The 12,288-nt window shown below is 40.6% G+C and overlaps 1 protein-coding gene across 6 annotated transcripts in view; it reads right to left on the bottom strand.

The window, feature by feature from the left end:
* Positions 1–12,288, bottom strand: part of LOC138740440 (disks large homolog 3-like) — a 379,720-nt gene that overhangs the window by 60,973 nt on the left and 306,459 nt on the right. For all 6 annotated transcript variants that reach the window (XM_069893062.1, XM_069893063.1, XM_069893064.1 and 3 more), the window contains one exon: positions 7,278–7,392. In XM_069893062.1, coding sequence (XP_069749163.1) covers positions 7,278–7,392 — 115 coding nt within the window. The remainder of the gene's footprint in view (positions 1–7,277; positions 7,393–12,288) is intronic.

Below are 12,288 nucleotides of genomic sequence, written 5' to 3'. Positions count from 1 at the left end.
CTGTCTCTCAGAATGCCTTCTAATAATGTACCTACTACTGAAGTCTGGCTCACCGGCCTATAATAACCTGGTTTATTTTGGGGCCTTTTTTAAACAAAAGGAAAACATGAGCTATCCTCCAATCCTCTGGCACCTCAATGTGGCTAATGACTTTTGAATATATTAGCCAGGGCCCCTGAAATTTCTATACTAGTCTCCTTCAAGGTCCGAGGGAATATCATATCTGGCCCGGGTGATTTATCTATCTTTATTCGTTGTAAGACAGTAAACACCTTTTCCTCCTTAATCTCCACATGTTCCATGACTATTCTGTTTGTTTCCTTTCTTCCTTATGCACTATGGCAGTTTCCTAAGTAAATACTGATGCAAAAAAACTATTTAAAATCTCCCCCACATAGTTGACCACTCTGATCCTCTTTGGGTCCAATTTTGTCCCTTACTATCTTTTTATTCTTAATATACTTATAGAAACCTTTTGGGTTTACCTTCAAATTGTCTGCCAGAGCAACATACATCTTTTTTTTTGCCGTCCTGATTTCTTTCTTGAGTATTTTCTTGCTTTTTCTGTTCTCTTCAAGTACCTGATTAGCTCCTTGTTGCCTATACTTGCTATACACCTCCCTCTTCTTCGTAACCAGATTGCCAATATCCCTTGAAAACTAGGATTCCCCATACTTTTAATCCCAGCAGGAACATACAAATTCTGTATTCTCAAAATTTCGCCTTTGAAGCCTATCCACTTACTTAACACACCCTTTCAAGAAAACAGCATATCCCAATCCACTCTTTCTAGATCCTTTCTCATTACCACAAAATTTGCCTTCCTCCAATTCAGAATCCCAACATGAGGACCAGACTTATTCTAACCCTAACCCTAATTAACAAAGCTAATGATATTATGGTCACTAGATCCAAAATGTTCACATACACATCTGCCACCTGACCTGTCTTGTTCCCTAATAGGAGATCAAGCACTGCATCCTCTCTCGTTGGTACCTCTAGATGCTGATTTATAAAACTTTCCTGAACTCATTTACAAACTTCAAGTCATCCAGCCCTTTTACAGTATGGGAGTCCCAGTCAATTCCTTGGAAGTTAAAGTCTACTATCACAAAGTTCTGTTTTTTTTACATCAGTCTGCTATCTCTCTACAGATTTGCTCCTTCAATTTTCTCTGACCATTGGGCAGTCTAGAATACAATCCTATCAGTTTGGTCACACCTTTCCTGTTCCTCAACTCCACCCATAAGGCCTCTATAGACAAGTCCTCCTGGCTGTCCTGACTTGGCACAACTGAGATATTTTCCCTGTCTAGCAATGCCACTCCTCGACCTTTCATCCCTCCCCATCTATCACATCTGAAGCAACAGAACCGAGGAACATTAAGATGCCAGTCCTGCCCCTCCTGCAACTATCTCACCAATAGCAATAATATCACGATTCCACGTGTCAATCCATGACCTAAGCTTGTCAGCCTTTCTAATAATACTCTTTGCATTAAAATGAATACAGCTGAGAAAATTACTAAGACATACAAACCTTTCATTTCAGTCTATACGTGCAGTCCGCATGACTTTTATCCTCTTCCTTCCCACTAACTGCTCTAACATACTGGTTCCCCTCCCCCTGCAAATCTAATTTAAACTAATCAGGACAAGACTCACAAACCTATCTGCAAGGAAATTAATCCCCTTCCAGTTCAGATGCAATCCCACTTTCCCTGGAACAGAGCCCAGTGATCTAGAAACTTAAAGCCCTCCCTACTACTCCATGTTTCCAGCCACATGCTCAGCTGCCTTAACCTCCTATTTCTAATCTCTCCAGCATGTGGCACGGGAAGCAATCCTGAGATCATTACCCTGGAGGTCCTCTTCTTCAACCCAGCACCTAACTCCCTGAACTCTCCTGCAGGACCCCCTCACCCTTCCCACCTATGTCATTGGTACCTACATGGACCACGACATCTGGCTGATCACTGTCCCACCTAAGAACGCTGTGACCTCGATCTGAGATACCCCAGACCCTGGCACCAGGGAGGCAACAAACCATACGGGATTCATGATCTCCTCCACAAAACCTCTCATCTGTCTTCCTAACTATGGTATCCCCAATCGCCTCTTTCCTACCCCCCTCCCTTCTTAGCCACAGCTCCAGACTCCATACCAGAGATCAGATTGCCATGACTTATACCTGGTTGGTCATCTCCCTTAATAGTATCCAAAATGGTATACTTGTTTTTCAAGGGGATGCCCACTAGGGGGCCCTGCTCTGTCTGCCTGCTCCCTCTCCCTCTCCTAACTGTAACCCAACTACCCTCTTCCTGTCTCTCATATGTAGGACTATCCCTGTAACTCCTGCTCCCGAATGCTCCAGAGTTTATCCTCGGCCTGCTCCAAAACCTCAACATGGCTTGTCAGAAGCATCAGCTGGATGTACTTCTCACATTTGTAGTCATCAGGGAAACTACTGACTTCCCGAACAATCCACATCCTACAAAAGGAGCATCCCACTGCCCCGGGCTCCATACTCACACTCTCTCTCCATCCCACTTGTCCACCAACTTTGGCTGATTTCTGTTCTTGGACTCTTTGATTCAAAATCAGAATCAGAATTTATTGTCATGAACAAGTCACAAAATTTGGCGTTTTGTGGCAGCGTCATAGAGCAAACATTCACATGCACCACCTTGTAACAATAAATAAAAAAAAAATCGTACACAAAAAAGTAAGACAGTGTCTTTGGTTCATTGATTATTCAGAAATCTAATGGCAGTGGAAAAGAAATTGCCCTTGTGCTATTGAGTGCTTATCTTTAGGCTCCTGTACCTTTTTTTGATGGTTACAGAATGAAGAGGGCATGGCCTGGGTGGTGGGGGTCTTTGAGGATCCAGTTGCAAAGTGGGGGGGGGGGTGCAGAGGCCTAGAGTTTGTAGCCTCTTGAGCAGCACAAAGAGAATAATGGTGAAGGTAGATAAAGAGCAACCATATGTATGAGTTGCTGTTTTAGAGGTGATCCAGAGCTGAGTATAGAGCCAGCAATATTGCATCTGCTGTGAAGCAATTGTGACGATAGGCAAATTGCAGTGGACCCAGACTTTTGTTCAGTTCAGTTCCTTGCTTCTCATAATTTAGATGAGACATACAGCATGGAAACAGGCTTTTTTCACCCATTGGATCTTCAACCAACCATTTAAACTAAACCTGCATTAATACCATGTTTTTTCCATTCTCCCCAGATTCTGTCACCTGAATATCAGTACCTGTAGTTTCAAGAACAGTTTCTTTCCAACAGCTATCAGACACTTGATACACTAATCATAGATAGGACCAAAGTCAAAAAAGGACCCTATGCACTCATGCAAGTCACTTTTTTTTTGCACTGGGATTAGTGTGAATATTTATTATCTAATTATCTTATGAACTTATTGTCTTTTTAATTCAATAAAATTTACTATATTTTTATACAAATCCTGTTCAGCTGCAGCAAGTAAGAATATTGGTGCATATGTACATTGGTCATAAGTATATGACAATAAACTCATAATCATCGATACAAAGCATCTGATTGTTCAAAAAATCTTTGATAGTCCTAGTTGATTAATGGAATGAATGGCCAAGAAATGCACCAGCACCTCTACTTTCTCAGAAGCCTGAAGAAATTTGATATGTCATCAGCATCCCTTAACACCTTCTAGAGGAGCACCATTGAAAGCATCCTATCAGGGTGCATCACTGTGTGGTATAGGAAATGCTCTAGCCAAGGCCATAAATCAACTGCAGAGGTTTGAGAACACACACATAACCCCTCCCCTCCATTGACTCCATCTATAACTTCCGCTGCCTTGGAAAAGAGAACAACGTACTAATAGACTTATCTCACACAGCCACATTCTCAACATCGCCCTTCCTTCACAAGTACATAAGATTACACACCACCAGATTCAAGGACAATTTCTTTTCCACAATTATCAGACTCCTCAATGAACCTCAAAATAGTAAACTTATGCTATCTTTGCTCTATAGACCAACTGTTTTCTCTCTGTAACTTTACACAATTGTGCTGTGTCTTACTTGTTGTACTATGTACAAGATGTTTATTGGTCTGTGTCACAAAACAATCACCATCACGACATCTTGGTGCATGTCACAATAAACTTGAACAATATTATGAACTTTTTGGAGACAAGTTGCAGAGTAATTAGCTAACTGACTACAGCACAGTAAACAGGTAGTATTAAAAGGATGATTCAGATGCAAAGGGTAGAAAGTGGCATTAAAACGATTCATGATTTATATACCTCAGAAATTGAAGTACAATTTCAAAATATGGTAAGCAAATCATGTCTGCAACAATAAAAAAGAGACACTAACAATGTTCCAAACCAGTGTGACATTGTAAAAGATCAACTCAGAAAAAAAGTTGAGGGGTCATAGCAGGAAAAGGAAGGCCATATATTCTATGAAAAGCAGCAGTGGTAAAATGCACAAAATGTGGTGATGCAGATTACAAATGTCACATCACTGAGATTAATTTCTGGAACAATAATACTGTAAAAGCATCATGGATTGATAGATTATAAAGTAGAATATATAAAATATAATATTCTCCTGTAGTGAGGAATGAAGCTGGTCAGGTAACTGAGGCATCAGTAGGTGAACACTTGGGAACCAGAGATGACGGGTCTATTACCTTTATGGTAGTTATGGGAAAGATAACAATGGTCCTTCAAGTTAGAATCCTAAATTGGGGCATGGCCAATTTTGACATAAATTAATAATAGTTAACTGGACACAAATGTTAAGAGAGTAAGAGCAGAACTGCCAAATGTGAGATGTTTAAAGAGTGTGATAAGGTCCAGGAGGAACATGTTCCCAGTAAGTTAAAGGGAAAGAATGGCAAGGTAAAGGAATCCTGGTTAATAAGGATATAGAGGAACAGATTAGAAAGAAACAGGAGGCAGTTTTGGGAGAATCCCCTGTCACTATAATGAATATAGGAAAAAAGTGAAAAGGCAAATAAGGAAAGGTAAAAAAGGTTTTGAGATGGCTTTGGCAGATAATATAAAGGAGAAGCCTAAAATATTTATATTAAGAACAAAAGGAAGGAACAGCTCCCTTTAAGAATAATGATGTTTATGTGAATCTTAGAGGAGATGGGGATTTTCTTAAATTAATATATTTACTGCAGAGCAGGAAATGCAGGAATGAGACAAAGGCGGTAAGTTGATGTTATTTATATGGATTTTAGTAAAGTGTTTGAGAAGATTCCAATGATAGGTTGGTATGGAAGGTTAAGGCACATGGGATAGGAATCCAGCTGGTCAACTGGATAAAAAGCAGGTTTTTAGGTGATGGGAGTCAGAGAGTGGTTAAAGAGCGAAGTTTTTCAGAATGGAGGACCTTGACCAGTGTAGTACCTCAGGGTTAGGTACTAAGACTCTTGGTTTTTGCAATATACATAAACAATTTGAATAAAAGTGTTTGTGGCAAGGTAAGTTTGCTGATGGCATGTAAATATGTGCTACAGTAGAGTGGTTACCTAGGTTTACAATGGGATCTAGATCAGATGGCGAACTGCACTAAAGAATGGTAGATGCAGTTCAACTTGGTGAAGAGCGAGGTGCTATATTTGGATAAATCGAACCTGGGAAGAAATTAATCCATTAACAGCAGTGCCCCTAAAAGTGTTATGGAACCTTGGAGTGCAGGTAACTCTTTAAAAATAGCAGCAGTGGTGTAAATATTGAAGAGAAAATTTGGGACACTTATTGGTTGGGCCATTGAAAATAAGTGCTGGGATGTCATGTTGAATTTAGTCAAGATGTTGATTATTGTGTGCAGTTTTGGTCACCGAGCTATAGGAAGGATATTATAAAGCTAGAAAGGTGTACAGAAGAGGTTTACAAAGTTGTCGCCAAGATTAGGGAAATTGAGTTATTGGGAATGACTGTGAAAACCAAGAGGCCTATAAAATTATGAGGACTGTTATGGGTTTTAGAAGGGATGTGAGAGGACATTTCTTCAGTCAGAGGTTGGTGGGCAGATGAAATAAGCTGCCAAACAAAGTGGCAGAGGCACGTATAGCTTCCTTCAGAAAACTTGGATAATTACATGAATGGGAGGGGCCTTAGAGGGGTAATAGGACTAAACAGGAGGGTATGTTGGACAACCTGGGCCTCTGGCCATGTTTCCCTGATGTATGGCTCTATGACTAAGTACTGTACAAAGTTGCAAAAGAAAATATTTGCTTGAATGATACCAAAATTGAGAGGTTGTTCCTCTTAGGAAGGATTGAACATTTGGTGTCTCTTTAGAAGAGTGACGTAATAAAAATCTTTAAGATTATCAAAATGTTGATAGGATACATGTATTGAAAATGATTCTAATGTAGATGTAAACTAACTAGGAGCCACAAATGCATGTAAATACAAAAGCAAAATCAAGAGCAATAGAGGGAATTTTATTAGAGATGACTAAAATGTGGAATTTGTTATCACAATGAATAAATTAATTGGAAAAGAAGTTAGATCGATAACTGAGATGGAAATAGGAGGAAATATGAGTGGCTAGATTGAGGATAGGAGAAAATCATGTGTATTGCAAACAGCTGCATGTTTAATTGGGCATTTCTGGAAGTGAACCACACATGCTTACAATATGTTAAAACAGAGTCGGAGAAGAGCGTTGTGACAGTCTCGATAAATTATGGGGTTAGAAGTTTTTGTCGGTTCCTAAATAGTGTGGCATGAGGTTGGACAAAGTCCTAGGAGAGAAATAGATTTGGCAGTTAGTGAATGATTTTGGCAGTTAGTGAATGATTTTGGCAAGAGCCTAAAACAATGGACTTGATCTTCTTGACACCTAATTGGATATTATACATTAATCCTCTTTTTTGTCCTTGCCCTATTGCACACCAAAACTGCTCTTACAGAACCCTAATTTCTTCAGTTAAGAAGAGCCAATGTGGGAAATTCAAATTGTGAAATAATAAATAATTCAATTGAGGATTATAAATTCAGAGCGAGATATCATTTCATGGCCATTGGTGATAACACTAGTGGATAAATTAGATGGTAATTCACTGAAGAGTTTTCCCACATTCAATAAAGTCATGCCATTTTTATAAGATTTCTTTTCAATGCAGTGCCATTGTTTTTGTACTTGCAGCATTTCAAATTAGTGTTTTTATTGATTAGTAGTTACTATAAGCCTTGTCCACTGGGATCTTCCAAGTATGACCAAAGAAAATTAACCATCTCCATTGTGCACTAGACTTACCGGACATAAAGTGATCGTTTCTCACTAGTCCGCAGGGAGCCAGATCCAGAGCTCATACTGCTGTTCATCATCTGTTCACGAAGATCATGGATTTTGGACTCAAAACGACTGTACTCTGCATTAAATATAAAGGAGAGAATAAATTCTGACTTTGCAATAGAACTGAAGCAACTTAACCGATTGCTCCAGAAAACAGTAAATTCGAATAAGATGCCCACAATCCCTACATTGGGACTTTGCTCCTCGCCTCATTTATCTCTTATCTTCAAGGCAGTTGGGTCATTGCCGAAAGATAAGAAAGTTACAGAAAATAAAAATACATTTGTGATGCTAGATTGGTACTACAGGTGCCAGCATGCAGAAAGGAGAAGGTATCATCACATCGTTTTATTGTTATACTCATTATTAGGAGCTGGGCATCACTGGTCCACTGAAGTAGTTCTGATGAAGGGACTCCAACAGTCTTGTTGGGACAGGGAGTTCCATTTTTTAGCTGGGGTAGTGATAGAAAGACCAGCAAAGGAAGCCTGCAGGTTGATTCTTGTGCTTGGTGCTTCATGGTAGGGTTGCAAGTTTAAGAAGCCGGGATGAGAAACAACAGTACATTTTGAACGTTTTGTAGCTGCTGAACTCTGGTGATGGAGGAAATGTATGCTTTCGAGTGGGTTATGACATGCCAATCAAATGGCGGCTTTGTTCTGAATGGGGTTGAGCTTTTTTAATAGTTGTTCACACTGCAGTTATCAACCAAGTTGAAAATGTTTCACCATGGTCCTGACTGGTGGCCTGTAGTTTGAGGTGCTTTTGTAGCTATGATTTTGGATGGCTGGTCTAATTGAGTTTCTGATCATTTGTGAACCCTAGGATATTCATTCATATTGGGCATTTAGTGATAGCAATATCATTAAATGTAAAGAATAGGTGGTCAGGCTCTGCTGGAGATGTTTGGAGCAGGAATGCTATTTGACACATCAACCAATGGTCTTGTGCGTGCAGCATGGACTACTATGTTCAATTTAGAACCATTAATGGAACTTGGGAGATAAATTGGGAAAGGTTTGTTGGAATAGGTCACATACAAACACTTTAAAACAGATCTTATTTAAAATACTGGAGCTCTGCTAATGCTAGACATAACTCCACAACTTTTGCAAGAGCTTTGGAGACTGCCCAAGAGACTTCACTAACGGATTGTTATTTACAAAAAGGCAGCAGATGAGAGCTTGTCGGAGCCGCTTCTGTCTGGAGCTGTTCTGGGAGGGTCATGTGGTTTGGCAAGCAGAGTCAAACAGGCTTTTTCTGTGTGTGTGTGTGTGTGTGAGAGAGAGAGAGAGGGAGAGAGAGAGAGAGAGATCACTTCGACAGTGTTATAGTCAGTAACAGCAGCTGGGACTGGAACAGGACAAGCTGGCAAGCTTGTGGAAAACCCCATTTGGAAGACGGGTTTGTAAGTGCTTTGTTTAGCTTGGTCAAAGCTCTTGTGGTTCACGCAAGAGGTGTGGACTGGCTGTCTAATGTTTCACTTGGAATAAGAGAAACAAAAAGGCACTCTGTGATGACCTGAAAGAAAGAGGTTATCACCTGGAGAACCCTGAAGGGAGCAAATTTCGTTAGCAAGAAACACTGGAGTGGCTGATTAAGAAGTAATCAGTTGTGGATGTCCTGGAACAACAAATTTCTCTCTGAAAACCGACAAGAACCTTCCTGAGTGGTAAACATTTACCGTTGAAGCACCAAAGCCTGGTGAACTTTATAATGTTAAATTCTGTGCACAGCATAAGAATTGCCTCCAACCAGTGAACTTGGAGGAATGAAAAGTGAGTTTGGACTGTGAACGAAAGAACTTCTCTGAACTAACAACACACATTACATACACATGTGCTTAGATTTAGAAGGGGGTTAAGTTAGGTTAGTTAAGTTAAAGTGTAAATCTGTTTTAATGTTTAAAGATAATTAAAAGCAACTTTTGTTTAAGTAACCATTTGTCTTGGTGAATATCTATTGCTACTGGGTTTTGGTGTCCTCTAGGCTCGTAACAAACTGAAGACTGCGCCGTTCAACATTTAACTTTCTGACCAAAGGAATTGCATTGATGATGTAGCTGAAGATGGTTGGGCCCAAGATAGTGTCCTGAAGAATTCCTTCAATGAAGTGGAGATAAGGGTAATGAACTTACAACAATTCCAACCCTCTTTTGTGAGGTACAACTTCGGCAACTAGAGTGGTTTTCCTTTTATGCCCAGTGACTTCAGTTTACCAGGAGTCAATGTTGCCATATCTGGGCAAATGCTCTTTGATATCATGGCTTGTCATTCCCAGCTCCATAATTCAGCTGTGAGTCATGTGGGCCTGGTGAAACCCAAATTGGTTATTGGTAAGTGCCACTTATAACTGTCAGTAACAGCTTCTCATCACTTTTCTGATGATTGAGAACAGATTTATTGGGCAGTAATTAGCTGATTGGAACAGTATTTTTTTTGTTAACAGAGCATATCTGGACAATTTAGATGGAAAAACCTGATCGAGGCACAGCTAGTTCTGGGGAGCTTGTCTTCAGCTCCACACCCAGGAGGTTTGATTCTGTATTTCGTGCACAATATCACATGGAGTGTGAATCAAATGTGCTGGAGATTGACTTCTATGATAGGATCTCTGGAGGAACTAGAGATGGATGACCCAACTGGGACGAAACATGAAAATCTGTGATTATAGTAAAGAAAACTACAGAAATGCTGGAGGAACTTATCCAGACTTGCAGTGTCCATAGGAGGTTAAGATATTTCAGGCATGAGCAATTCTCCAGGTATAAGCAAAAATCAGGAAGGCAATCTCCTCCCCCTCTTCCCATCAGTCTTTATTCAGAGGCCTTCCTGTTTTTCGCTTATACCTTGAAGAAGGGCTCAGGTGAGAAACGTCGGTAATATATCATTTCCTCCGATGGATGCTGCGAGATGGGCCAAGTTCCTCCCACATTCCTGTGTGTTTTTGACCCAATTGGTACTTCAAGTTGAAAAGTTGTGAATGGGCAACCTTTTCTTTAGCATTCACTTAGGCATGCTCTTAAAGCCTCCTCATCCCATGATCTGTTTAATTGTTTCCCCTGTAGCGGCAGCTACACTGCTACTGAAAGAACAGTAGCAGACGGGTTGAGCTCAGTGAGCAGAACTGATTTATTGTAGGCTGCTGGGCTGGACATTATTTTTGTCAAGCCATAGGATTCATTATGATGGTGGTGCTGCCACTGGTACAGACCCGCAGAGAGCAGGGTCCAACCCCCACAGTATGACTGCTGTCAGCTGTGTACAGGCTTTAAATGGTCTGTCAAAGGAGCTGATGGTGGTTTTAATAAAAATCCTGCAGGGTCTGCGCCCAAGATGGTGGTGCCTATAATTAGCAGCAGGCCATGAAGGGTTACAGACTCTGGGGACGCAGAGGAGTGCACAGGTCACCAGAAAATGGGGAGACTACCTCACACCTGAGAAAGAGAAGCAAAGGAGATGACCCATGAGACGGTGACCATGGCGGCAGACCAGTGAAGCGTTCTGCGGCTGAGGAACGAACAGATGGTGGACTTGAGGCGAGGAACTCATGCAGCCTGTGGGGTGCTGTCGACTGCAGTCAAAGGGACTCACACCAGGTGGTGGACTGCTGGAAACTGGCTGAAGGGTTAGAATTAGTATTGGAAGTGGGATGCGAGAGGGTGCTTAAGGATTCCTAATCATATCGGAGGTTCGGATCTGGAGCTCAGACTGCCGATGATTTGGAATGGACTCTGTGGTTGCAGAGACTGCGGGAGGGCTGGAGGTGATCCACGGACACTCAGTAACTCTGGTGGGAACTCTTCTTTTGCTTCTCTTTCTCTGACTGTAAGAGATACTAATGGTGAATCTATCTGCCTTACAGAGTCAAAAGGAAATTTTGTATAATTTTATCCTATTTTATTACAAGTCAACAAATTGAATCTTGTATGAGGTTATAGATTGCAATGGAATACATTTCTGCTGATATTGATGGATGCCCACTTTTGAGCAGCCAGATCTGCTCTGAGACAATCCTGTTGCAAAGAAGAATGTATCTACACACAGACTATACTGTGGTGTGATCGCTTCCATGACTGCCATTATGGATAGATTCATCTGGCAAGGGCAAAGTCTAGTTGGTTTATCCTCACACTGGGTCAATATCAGTTCAGCACTTATAACTATCAAGATTTGGCAGTTTCACTCCGTGTTAGTGCAGTCAAATCAGACTTGGAAAAATACATCAAAGTTCACCACCAAGGGTTAATTCTATGCCCTTGCTACTTTCAGTGTTTTTTCTAAGTGTTGTTCCAGATGGAGGTGAACTGATACACTAACTGGAGAATGATAAGTGGCAATCAGGTAGTTTCCTTGGTCATGCCTGACCTGATGTCAAGAGACTTTGTGAATTTTTCAGACAACTTCTCTCCCCAGTCTGTCTACCACTGTGATGCCTGCTCTGATGGGACAAAACATGCTCAAGGACTTTGATGGAAATCTCTTGTCTATAAGATGTAATTATATGAATAAGACCGTCATACTATTACTTAACTAGATCGTGAGACAGTTCTTCCAATTAAGTTAGTAGAAGATTGTGAGGTGGACTTTGCAAGGTTGACTGGGATCAATATTACTGCTTGAATTTGGTGCCTCATTAATGCAGAGTGTTCTATCCTCTTTTATTCCTTCTGTTTAATTCTAGTGATTATGTTGCCATTTCAAAAGTATTTAAAACTTAACAACATGGACTGGATATTAAAAGTGGGTAAGGATGGCAAATTTCTCTTGAAGAACACAAGTGAAACTTTACTTTGTGACATTCAAGCTATTTTCTTGTCATAAGTACAAAGACCAATGAAAATAGTTATGATCTTTTAAGATGGTAATATTAAGGTGTAACACCAAATTGATTATTAGTCTGTAGTGACATTTCCTGGTTCTACACTTCACCACAACATTCGAGGGTCGTAATCAGGTTCCCCTCAATACTT

Source organism: Narcine bancroftii, chromosome 8, assembly GCF_036971445.1.
Source record: "Narcine bancroftii isolate sNarBan1 chromosome 8, sNarBan1.hap1, whole genome shotgun sequence".
NCBI classification, from domain to species: domain Eukaryota; kingdom Metazoa; phylum Chordata; class Chondrichthyes; order Torpediniformes; family Narcinidae; genus Narcine; species Narcine bancroftii.
Note: the sequence above shows the minus strand (reverse complement) of the source record. Positions and strands in the feature narration are given on the sequence as shown.